We start from the raw sequence: 12,246 nt of genomic DNA on the forward strand, positions 1-12,246 counted from the left end.
TTCACCAGAAAAGTTATCAAATGTTTAGTTTAGAAATTATTTTAAATGTTTTGGTGCCTGGATCAACCTATCGCATCTTTATAAAAATATAAAAATTTAGTTAAAAACTTTCCATCTACTGTATTATATATCATCTTTTGTCGACGACATAATTTTTCAATTGCATTTCATTTGGTTCAATGGTTGTTGTAGTTGGGCCACACACAACAAGTGAGACATGCGTTATTTTAGAGGATGGAAAAGAGCAGAGCTTCATTGGCAAATGCAATTGCTGTAAATTTGCAGTACTTTCATCATTACTTCTTCGGTAATGGTGGTTCTTTTAAATTGGCATAATTTTTTTTATGAAATTGAAAACCTAAAATGCTTTGAATTTGGATATTGTACATGGAATGGCTGGTCTACAAGGTTTTGCGTAAATTTTATTTTGTTGCAATTCTGCAGATACCAACTCTACACAATTTAGCTTTCTACCTTGGTTGTGTGGCAAAAATAGCGTTGTTGACCAATTTAACAAAGCTTATATTTTCTTGCAGAGAACAAACTACCAGCAGACACTATAGTGCCACCAAGAAGACCGGGATATGGTACAAAAGGACGTGAAATTGAGCTTCAAGCCAACTTTTTCGAGTTATGTTTACCTAAAGGTGACATGCACCATTATGATGTTGCCATTATACCAGATAAATGTCCCAGAGTTGTGAATCATGCTGTTGTTCAAGCAATGGTTGAAAAATATAACAGAATGTTTGGTGGTCAGAAACCAGTCTTTGATGGTAGAAAGAACTTGTATAGTCGTAGTCCATTGCCATTTGATAAAGAAAAAGTTAGTATTTTTTTATCTACTGCCATTTTACTTGGAAAATATTGGCAAGTGGGAATAAATGTTAATTTCTGTATACTTATGTGAAAGGTTTAACATTGAAATTTATATTTAAAGGCCACAACAATGATTTGATTTAATGTAAGCCAGTAAACTCTGCTGTTAAACTGGGTGAATTTTATTGCCATTATATGGCTATCAATACATTGACATGTATCCTTAACTTCTAGGAAATATTCTTGATTTTTGCAGAAGGAATTCATTGTTACCATTCCTGGTGAGAATGATCAAGAAAGGCATTTCAAGGTACGTATGTAGTTTAGTTTTTTTTTATCTTAATTTCAAATATTTGCGAATCTATTCATCTTTTCTTGATATGTGCATTTATAGACAAAAAAGTGTATAAATTATGTGTATTGACAATGTATAATTTATTGAAGGTTACAATAAAATGGGTGACTTTTGTCAGTATGTTTGTATTGGAAGAAGCTTTGAAAGGTCGTTTGAAAATGATTCCATTTGACTCCATACAAGCTCTTGATGTTGTTCTGCGATATTTCTTATCTTCTCAGTATATTTCTGTTGGCCGTTCATTTTTCTCTCCACCAGTTACAAATTTGAATTCTTCTAACTTGGAATGTGGTCGGGAAGTTTGGTTTGGCTTTCATCAGAGTGTCAGACCTTCACAATGGAAAATGTTGGTGAATATTGATTGTAAGTTTTCCCTTTTTTATAGTTTTAGAGTTGTAGATTTCTTAAACATTGTGACATTAATCTACATACATTGTGTTCAATTGTGTTATGTGTTATCTGTAGTGAAGCCATCATACCTGTTTAGTCATGTTATGTAATCTTTTCTTTTTACTTCTTGTAAAAACAATAGACTTCTATTGAAATGAATAATAATGTTAAAGAATTTACATAGCAAGACTAAAACTTGTTGGCTGACTTTGTCTCTGCATGTTTATGATTTAGTTTTACATCTACATATGTAGTATTTAACTGTATCATTATTGAGCACATTGTACGAGACTCTTTGCAAATGTTCATGTTATCATTTCATAAAACTTTTAGCATCTGCCACTGCATTCCACAAAGCAATATCAGTCGTCAACTTTTTCTTGGAAATAACTGGTATTAATTCACAGCGATTGTTAAATCCACTTTACATTGTTCATGAAGAGGATCGCAACAAATTCACAAAAGAAATAAAAGGTTAAAGAAATGCATAGTGTTAGTTATTACGAAGTGAAAACACACCATTCCAAACTATATGAAAACATTTATTATGGTAACTTTAATATTTGTACCAGTAATGTCATGGGCCCTTTGCAATAAGGTGTGTAATAAGCCTCTGCATGCTGTTGTCACTTACAGACTGCTAAAGTGAGGTTGTAGACTTTTTACTGCAGATGATGTTTGTAATCAGGTTTTCTTGACAGGTTTGAAGGTTCAAATAAATCATTGTGGAGAAGTACGACGAAAATACAGAGTATTTACGGTGACTCGTGAACCTGCAAACAAGCTCACTTTTCCTATGACACTTGACAACAAAGTCACCCAAGAGATCACTGTGGAAAAATATTTTTATGAAAAATATAAGATTAATTTAATGTATGTTATTTTTGTTGTTTATACCAGAACATATTGCTTTATTCGTCTTATTTCTTTGTGTTTCGTGCAGATACGGACATCTTCCATGTCTTCAAGTTGGTCAGCCTTATAAACAAACCTTCCTACCTTTTGAAGTGTGTTCTATTGTTCCTGGTCAGAGATGTACAAAGAAACTGACTGACAAACAGACAACGAAGATGATTAAATGTACCGCAAAACCTGCTCCAGACAGACAACAAGAAATACTTGGCCTGGTATGTTTGTTTGGTGTAAAGACATTTTTTTACTTTCACCTTATCTCAATCTTTTGCAGCAAGTTTAGCGATTTTTCTCGTTCTCTGTTGTTCATTCACCTCTACCTAAAATAACACAAGTCATTTCAGTTTACATTTTAGGAGTAATGTAAAGATTGTTCTCGTTCTCTGTTCATTCATCAGCACCTGCATTGACATACGTTATCTTTCATCACTAAGTAAAAACTGAATGGATGTTGAATCGGTTTTAGATGAATCAAGCAAATTTTTCAAACGATGAGCATTGTCGAGAATTTGGTATAACCGTTCATCAACGCATGGTATCAGTGACTGGTCGTATTTTACCTCCACCGAAGTTGGTGTTTGGTGGACAGGTTGTAAACACATATTATACAAAAACTATAAACTTTCCGAACTGGTCATTTGCACTTGTTTTTTTTTATTATTATTTTAGGAAAAAGTTAGAGAGGTTCCTCGAAACGGTAGGACTTCGTAATTCAATGTAATACGGGATCAATTAAATAGTTTTTAAGATCAGTATGTCTTGTGTGTTTTTAGGTGTTTGGATGATGAAGGGAAAACAATTATTTCATGGTGTAGAAGTTAAGGAATGGGCTTTGATATGTTTTGCTCCTCCAAGAAAATGTAACGAAGATCACATGCGAAATTTTACGCAGAAACTTGTGAGAAGTGGAAATGAGTCAGGAATGCCCATTGCTTATCAACCATGTTTTATGCGATATGCTAGACATGAGAAAGATGTAAGCTTTACTTTTGATTTTTTCACACATTGAGGAACACACTTCGAGTTTCATAACATGTTTTCACTACAGTTGTTTAACGTCTTTTTCAGAGTCGTTGAAATTATTTTTCATATTTTGCTTATTTATCTGATGCCAGATTTATTTCTCATCTTTGAAGAACTTTTTCTTGTTAAACTTTAGGTTGGACAATTGTTTACATTTATCAAATCTTCTTTCAAAGACATACAGTTGATTATTGTCATTCTAAATGGTAAAAGCATGGTATACGGTATGTTCTTTAACTATCATTTACATGGATTGCTGATGTTTTTTAACATCCCACATATACTTTCTGAGTACTGACTTTTAGTGGTGTTTTTAATTATTGAATATGACGTCACGTTTCTACCATCGACATATGACGTCACGTTTCTACCATCCCACATATGACGTCACGTTTCTACCATCAACATTTATTTATATTTTTGTTGTATTGATATTTAGCTGAGGTAAAACGTATCGGTGACACATTCATTGGTGTTGCAACACAATGTCTTCAGTTGAAAAATGTTTTGAACACAAGTGGACAAACATTGGCAAATCTTTGTTTGAAAATTAACGTGAAACTTGGTGGAATAAATACGATATTGGCTCCTGAGATCAGGTAAATATTTCATTTTTCTTGTTTTTGATGATTTTGGCAAAAAAATGCGTGGTTCCCGCCAAATTATTGTTCAAAATTTGCTGTTTGTTGATGTGTTTGCAAATATACATTGTCTTTCTCAGACCTCCATTTTTTAAACAACCCGTCATATTCTTCGGTGCTGACGTCACCCATCCGACAGCCGGTGACGAGAAAAAACCTTCAATCGCTGCAGTAAGTTGATTATTTCTTATTATGTTCGAAATCATGTTCTTGTTCACATTTGCTCGGCTTTTTTAAATTTTTGTAAAGGTTGTTGGTAGCATGGATGCACATCCAAGCAGATATAGTGCATCTGTTCGAGTTCAAAATCACAGACAGGTTTTTATAACTCAAAGATTTAAACTTTGCCTCAATCTTCATTGTTTTGCAATTTATTAATATTGTATTTTGATTTGTAGGAAATCATTGGTGAGCTATCGTCAATGGTTCGTGAATTATTGATTCAATTTTATCAAGCCACAAATCATAAACCATGTCGGATTATTTTTTATCGTGATGGTGTCAGTGAAGGACAATTTGATCAAGTATGTAAGAAAGTGTGCATCTTTCCACAAAACATTTCAAAACATTTTTGTTTCTCTGTTTAGGTTTTATCACACGAGTTGAAGGCAGTCCGAGAGGCTTGTTTGAAATTGGAGTCTGGGTACAAGCCAGGAATAACATTTATTATTGTTCAAAAACGTCATCATACTAGATTGTTTTGCGTTAAGAAAGAAGATCAGGTCGGTGTTTGTCGCGCATATCATGATACATACCTATTGTGGACGTAGTGACGACATGATACATACCTATTGTGGACGTAGTGACGACATGATACATACCTATTGTGGACGTAGTGACGACATGATACATACCTATTGTGGACGTAGTGACGACATGATACATACATATTGTGGACGTAGTGACGACATGATACATACATATTGTGGACGTAGTGACGACATGATACATACATATTGTGGACGTAGTGACGACATGATACATACATATTGTGGACGTAGTGACGACATGATACATACATATTGTGGACGTAGTGACGACATGATACATACCTATTGTGGACGTAGTGACGACATGATACATACATATTGTGGACGTAGTGACGACATGATACATACATATTGTGGACGTAGTGACGACATGATACATACATTGTGGACGTAGTGACGACATGATACATACATATTGTGGACGTAGTGACGACATGATACATACCTATTGTGGACGTAGTGACGACATGATACATACCTATTGTGGACGTAGTGACGACATGATACATACATATTGTGGACATATTGTGGACGTAGTGACGACATGATACATACATATTGTGGACGTAGTGACGACATGATACATACATATTGTGGACGTAGTGACGACATGATACATACCTATGGACGTAGTGACGACATGATACATACCTATTGTAGTGACGACATGATACATACATATTGTGGACGTAGTGACGACATGATACATACATATTGTGGACGTAGTGACGACATGATACATACATATTGTGGACGTGACGACATGATACATACTATTGTGGACGTAGTGACGACATGATACATACCTATTGTGGACGTAGTGACGACATGATACATACATGGACGTAGTGACGACATGATACATACATGTGGACGTAGTGACGACATACATACCTATTGTGGACGTAGTGACGACATGATACATACATTGTGGACGTAGTGACGACATGATACATACATGGACGTAGTGACGACATGATACATACCTATTGTGGACGTAGTGACGACATGATACATACATATTGTGGACGTAGTGACGACATGATACATACCTATTGTGGACGTAGTGACGACATGATACATACATATTGTGGACGTAGTGACGACATGATACATACATTGTGGACGTAGTGACGACATGATACATACATATTGTGGACGTAGTGACGACATGATACATACCTATTGTGGACGTAGTGACGACATGATACATACATATTGTGGACGTAGTGACGACACAACCTACCCCCCCTGATTAATTTCCTGAAATATCATCTGTATTTATGTAGTGTGGTCGTAGTGACAACATTCCCCCCGGGACTATGGTTGATGTTGGTATCACTCACCCTACTGAGTTTGATTTTTATCTTTGCAGTCATTTTGGAGTGCAGGTACATAATAATGTACACTCTGTAAAGTTTATTTCATTGTTTATTTCATGATTTTTTTTATTCATTTCTAGGGTACAAGTCGACCATCACATTATCATGTACTATGGGACGATAATAACTTTACAGCTGATGATATTCAGTCGTTGACATATCAGTTGTGTCATACGTATGTACGTTGTTCTCGATCCGTTTCAATTCCAGCTCCTGCATTTTATGCTCACTTAGTCGCTTTTCGTGCAAGATATCATTTACAAGAAAAAGATTCCGCATGGTATGGAGATGATGTCTATTAAACTACTTACTACTTTTTCATTTATAAGGTTCAGCTTGTTCTTGCTGTTTGCTTATGTTTTATTATTGCTAACAAGATGGAAAGATCACTCTACTACACTGACACACGTTATCTTAGTTTATATTTTAGATAGTGCAAAGACTGTTCTCATTCTCTGTTGTTCATTCATCACTACCTACACTGACACACATTATCTTAATTTATATTTCAGGTAGTGTAAAGACTGTTCTCCTTCTCTGTTGTTCATTCATCATTACCTCACGGACACACGTTATCTTAGTTTATATTGCAGGTAGCGCAAAGACTGTTTTCATTCTCTGTTGTTCATTCATTACTACGTACACTGACACACGTTATCTTAGTTTATATTGTAGGTAGTGTAAAGACTGTTCTCATTCTCTGTTGTTCATTCATCACTACATACACTGACACACGTTATCTTAGTTTATATTTTAGTTAGTGTAAAGACTGTTCGCATTCTCTGTTGTTCATTCATCACTACCTACACTGACACACGTTATCTTAGTTTATATTTTAGATAGTGTAAAGACTGTTCTCATTCTCTGTTGTTCATTCATTACTACATACACTGACACACGTTATCTTAGTTTATATTTTAGGTAGTGTAAAGACTGTTCTCATTCTCTGTTGTTCATTCATCACTACCTACACTGACACACGTTATCTTAGTTTATATTTTAGTTAGTGTAAAGACTGTTCTCATTCTCTGTTGTTCATTCATTACTACCTACACTGACACACGTTATCTTAATTTATATTTTAGGTAGTGTAAAGACTGTTCTCATTCTCTGTTGTTCATTCATCACTACCTGCACTGACACACGTTATCTTAGTTTGTATTTTAGGTAGTGTAAAGACTGTTCTCATTCTCTGTTGTTTATTCATCACTACCTACACTGACACACGTTATCTTAGTTTATATTTTAGATAGTGTAAAGACTGTTCTCATTCTCTGTTGTTCATTCATTACTACATACACTGACACACGTTATCTTAGTTTATATTTTAGGTAGTGTAGACTGTTCTCATTCTCTGTTGTTCATTCATCACTACCTACACTGACACGTTATCTTAGTTTATATTTTAGTTAGTGTAAAGACTGTTCTCATTCTCTGTTGTTCATTCATTCTACACTGACACACGTTATCTTAGTTTATATTTTAGGTAGTGTAAAGACTGTTCTCATTCTCTGTTGTTCATTCATCACTACCTACACTGACACACGTTATCTTAGTTTATATTTTAGGTAGTGTAAAGACTGTTCTCATTCTCTGTTGTTCATTCATCACTACCTACACTGACACACGTTATCTTAGTTTATATTTTAGATAGTGTAAAGACTGTTCTCATTCTCTGTTGTTCATTCATCACTACCTACACTGACACACGTTATCTTAGTTTATATTTTAGATAGTGTAAAGACTGTTCTCGTTCTCTGTTGTTCATTCATCACTACCTACACTGACTCACGTTATCTTAGTTTATATTTTAGGTAGTGTAAAGACTGTTCTCATTCTCTGTTGTTCATTCATTACTACCTACACTGACACACGTTATCTTAGTTTATATTTTAGGTAGTGTAAAGACTGTTTTCGTTCTCTGTTGTTCATTCATCACTACCTACACTGACACACGCTATCTTAGTTTATATTGTAGGTAGTGTAAAGACTGTTCTTGTTCTCTGTTGTTCATTCATCATTCCTTTGCATAAAAAAACCATTCAGTTACATCAAGAGCTTAAAAGATTTTCTGTTTTCATGCATTTGTTAAAATTCTTTTTATATATATTTGATTTCTAGTTCAGCCGAAACAAAGAGGGAATTTTCTGCCGAATTTCAAGCACATGCTGTTCAAGTCCATCGAAACTCTTTAAAGTATATGTATTTTGCTTAAAACCAAGTTTGGTTTTGGTCAACAAAAATTTTTTCTTAAATGAATTTTTTTAAATAAGTTTTTAAAACAGGTAAAATATCATAAGTACGAATTGTATAAATTAAATAACGAATTGCTAGTCTTAGAAAAAAATGCCATTTTCAAATAATGGTAGTCGAGGTTATTCTTTACCTGGAGAAAATTTTAAACTCCAACTGTAAAAGTCATCTTATGAACTTGGTGTACAACAATTTATAAAATTCAAGACGTGAAATATTTTAATAAGTCATATTTCGACTCTATTTCACTGCCTGTTTTCATGACAACTATTTGAAATAGAGTCAAAGCGTAACTATTTCAATAATTTCAATCATCTCATACCTTTCGTTGGAAGATGCTCTGATATGAATGTGTGTTTAAATGTGGTTTAAACAGAAAATACACTCAGGCTTTATTTGTAGAAAATCTAAGATGATGACGTCATCGTCATCATGCTATTATTCGGTACTCCCCTCTCGACTTTTTCAGGGTCATCACGCGTGCATTGTGAATATATTTGAAGACGACTTTCTGTCTTTCCGCAAACTTTGTTAGCTTATACTGAATCTTTAGTTTTCTTCTTTTATTGCCCTTTAATTTGTCAGTGATTGCCATGAACAACATCGAGAAGCTTGTGGCAAAAGCCAAGATTGCCGAACAGGCTGAACGATACGATGACATGGCCGAAGCCATGAAGGAAATAACGAAGACGGGTCATAGTTTGAGTCCAGAGGAGAGAAATCTCCTGTCAGTCGCCTATAAAAATGTTGTTGGAGCTAGAAGATCCTCATGGCGAGTTGTTTCAAGTATAGAAGCCAAGACAGACAATCCTGATAGGAAAAAAGAATTGGCAAAGAAGTATAAGGAGAAAATTGAAAAAGAATTACAAGATGTCTGTAATGTCGTACTGGTATGTACATATATTCAGCTCAACATGGCGCCCCGCCCTCTTAAACGACGATTTTCGTAGTAAAAAACGAGTTTTTTGGCACGTTTTTGCGTATTTTAAAACGTACACAGCTTCTTCAGCTGTGCTCATATGATTGTTGTGAAATAGATGTATTGTGACAGCTTTTTTTGATAGAAACCTGAGAGCGTATTTTGATTCAATTGCATTGCTTACTACATTCAAAACATTGCTAGCAAGTTGTGTCAAAAATTTATCTATATTGTGATAGTTGACGTGTTGATTTCATGTAGGAGTTATTGGACAAGCATTTAATAGAAGTGGCGAAATCAAAGTCTGACAATGAAGCAACCGTTTTTTACTTGAAAATGAAGGGCGACTATTATCGATATCTTGCCGAGGTTGAAAACAATCAGGAAAGCGATGCAAAGAAAGGTGCAGCAAATGTGTTGTCATTTTGATGGTTTTTCACTCCAATGACTTTTGTTTCTTTTCAAAACCTTTTAAACTGTAAGGTTTTGAAAAAAAAGAAAGAGATGAGAAATTTGTCTACTTGGTACTAAATAACCCTCCTCACTTGAGTTGCGAATCAAACAAATCAAAATGTTTGCATTGTATAACTTCCTGGACACATTGTCTGTATTGAACTGAATAGTTTTAACATGACTCATGATGATAAATAATCTACCAATCAAACTTTCTTCAATTGGAGATAAAATTTGAGTATTTAATCTCCACTGGACCACTTACGTTGTATTTTTCCATCAATGATAATTCATGGAAACTGTGTCTGAGTGATGAAACTTTTGACATCATACTTTAAGTTCAAGGCCATTTTCCTGTTCAAAGAACAGATAATTGTGTTTAATTTTATAGTATACATAATTTAGCTATGTAACATGTAATTGTGTGCTTTAAGATCTATCCTTGGTTTATATTAGAAGTTGTTGAAAAGTCGGAGGATGCCTACAAGGAAGCTTATGAATTGGCTAAAACGGTGCTTGCTTCTACCCATCCAATCAGGCTTGGTCTTGCTTTGAATTTCTCTGTCTTCTACTTTGAAATTAAAGGTGATGAGAAAGAGGCTTGTGAACTTGCTAAGCAGGTAAACTTTTACAACAACTATAAGGTTTTAATTTAACTGAATATCTTTAAACTTCTTTTCTACTTTGCAGGCTTTTGATAGTGCAATTGCAGAATTGGATGAACTTAAAGAAGATTCTTACAAAGATAGTACACTTATCATGCAATTGCTTAGAGACAATCTTACCGTAAGTGAAAGTTTCCAGGGTTCAAATTAGGTTGAAAATCAATTTGCAAATTTTTAAAACATGTGTCTAGTTTAATTTCAAAATTTGCATTTTAGCTATTCCATTGCCCATATGCATGCCTATGTTTAAAATTTTCAAAATAGCAGTAGAAAGTTACAGCAATTAAATTGTCCGTTTTTAACTGGTCACAATGTTTTTGATATTGATCAATAAGCCAAACATACTTTAACATCAACTTCTGACAAAGGATTTAAGGATTTGAAAATTTTTTATTAGCTTTTCTCTTATGATGTTTTAACCATGGTCTTTATCTGCATAACATTTTTTCTATTTGTCCCATTAACAAAACACACCAGTAAATTATACGTTAAATGTTAAATGTGAAAGCAGTTTTTGTTAAGTTCTTTACATCAAAATATTCAGAGTGTAAGCATTCAATGTGCTAATTTGAACCTTGGTTATTGAAATTCTATTGTTTAAGTGGTTATGAAACCCTTTATCATGATTTTTATGTTTTGTTTTAGTTATGGAAGAGTGAGCCTCAAGGGGATGAAAATGGTGATGATCAATAGCTGTTGTAGACACATATATACAGTTATACTTAAAAAACCACTAAACTGTTAGTTGACTTATTTGTGTGTACTGAAATCCAAATCTCTAGCTGTTCAGCCAAACTCTCAAAGACAAAGTACAGTTTAATAAAAGCATGCTATGTCATATTTTTAGTTATAAGTAAAATGATGTAGCATGCTTAAGAATGACAATTTGGTCTCTAGTGTTTGGATTATATGTACACCATCATTTTCACTGACGTGGTCTGTAAATTGTGAACTCCCTTGCATGCAAAATAATGATTTTGTGATACTGTATTAAAAATTTCTTCCATATCACAACTTCTTCTTGGTCATTTTGCGTATTGTGAGCACTTTGTTTTTTACAATGTTTTCATTAAGAAATAAAAGGTGCTTACTGTGTTTACACAGGCTTATGCAAATGATCTGGCCTTTGGTAGAACTCGAAAGCAGATCAGTGCAAGCTCGAGACCGAAGGTTTAGGGCTCTACCTACAGGAGAGTTTTCCCAAACATCTCCTAGGTTTGCATAAGCCATTGCGAGCACAACAAAAACTTTTTATTTCTTTTATGAAATAACAATAATGTGAAACAGATGGATTTCAAACAAGCATTTCCATTTTTCTCTAAAAGGTATTCATAATTGAAATGCAATTTTCTTTTTCATTGATTGATTGGTTTAGTTCATAACAGTTTGCAACAGGCTAATGCAAACATGGCTATAGACCAATCATTGAATGCATTTTATTGTTTTTATTTTCTTTATAATTTTATATGCACCATGTTCTCAACATTGCCAACAGATATTTATATTGCATTGCTTAGTTTTAAAGTGAATGGTTTGGACCTGGGAGTATTTTCGTCATTTGTCTTCCAAATAAGTGACATTGTTGAGCCAATAACAGCAACAGCTCTTTACAGGAATGCACAAACCTACATGATTATCGCCTGCATATATTGCTGTTTTCGTTA

General features: G+C 34.1%; 2 protein-coding genes across 2 annotated transcripts; both read left to right on the forward strand.

The window, feature by feature from the left end:
- Positions 1–8: 8 nt before the first annotated feature.
- Positions 9–8,788, forward strand: LOC124433485 (protein argonaute-2-like). Its single transcript, XM_046983263.1, has 19 exons — positions 9–408; positions 537–826; positions 1,076–1,129; positions 1,264–1,537; positions 1,898–2,038; positions 2,266–2,437; positions 2,508–2,691; positions 2,943–3,065; positions 3,146–3,173; positions 3,250–3,452; positions 3,636–3,723; positions 3,939–4,098; positions 4,221–4,311; positions 4,390–4,458; positions 4,539–4,664; positions 4,728–4,862; positions 6,200–6,301; positions 6,373–6,572; positions 8,414–8,788. The coding sequence occupies exons 1-19, from the start codon at positions 393–395 to the stop codon at positions 8,505–8,507; spliced, it is 2,550 nt and encodes an 849-aa protein (XP_046839219.1). The 5' UTR covers positions 9–392; the 3' UTR covers positions 8,508–8,788.
- A 218-nt stretch (positions 8,789–9,006) lies between these two features.
- On the forward strand, positions 9,007–11,596 carry LOC124433487 (14-3-3 protein beta/alpha-like). The gene is made up of 5 exons (XM_046983265.1): positions 9,007–9,435; positions 9,726–9,867; positions 10,374–10,537; positions 10,608–10,703; positions 11,228–11,596. Exons 1-5 carry the CDS (start codon positions 9,139–9,141, stop codon positions 11,273–11,275), a joined length of 747 nt encoding a protein of 248 aa, XP_046839221.1. The 5' UTR covers positions 9,007–9,138; the 3' UTR covers positions 11,276–11,596.
- The last annotated feature ends 650 nt before the right edge of the window (positions 11,597–12,246 follow it).

Source organism: Xenia sp. Carnegie-2017, unplaced genomic scaffold (assembly GCF_021976095.1).
Source record: "Xenia sp. Carnegie-2017 unplaced genomic scaffold, XeniaSp_v1 HiC_scaffold_13, whole genome shotgun sequence".
Lineage (NCBI taxonomy): Eukaryota > Metazoa > Cnidaria > Anthozoa > Malacalcyonacea > Xeniidae > Xenia > Xenia sp. Carnegie-2017.

Bases quoted from the DNA above. Each gene is read 5' to 3' on its own strand.
- LOC124433485 (XM_046983263.1), top strand. The intron at 2,039-2,265 runs GTTAAAGAAATG...TTTTCTTGACAG, and splicing joins ATTCACAAAAGAAATAAAAG to GTTTGAAGGTTCAAATAAAT. The intron at 3,174-3,249 runs GTAGGACTTCGT...GTGTGTTTTTAG, and splicing joins TAGAGAGGTTCCTCGAAACG to GTGTTTGGATGATGAAGGGA.
- LOC124433487 (XM_046983265.1), top strand. From the start codon at position 9,139: ATGAACAACATCGAGAAGCTTGTGGCAAAAGCCAAGATTGCCGAACAG. The intron at 9,436-9,725 runs GTATGTACATAT...GATTTCATGTAG, and splicing joins ATGTCTGTAATGTCGTACTG to GAGTTATTGGACAAGCATTT. The intron at 10,704-11,227 runs GTAAGTGAAAGT...GTTTTGTTTTAG, and splicing joins TGCTTAGAGACAATCTTACC to TTATGGAAGAGTGAGCCTCA.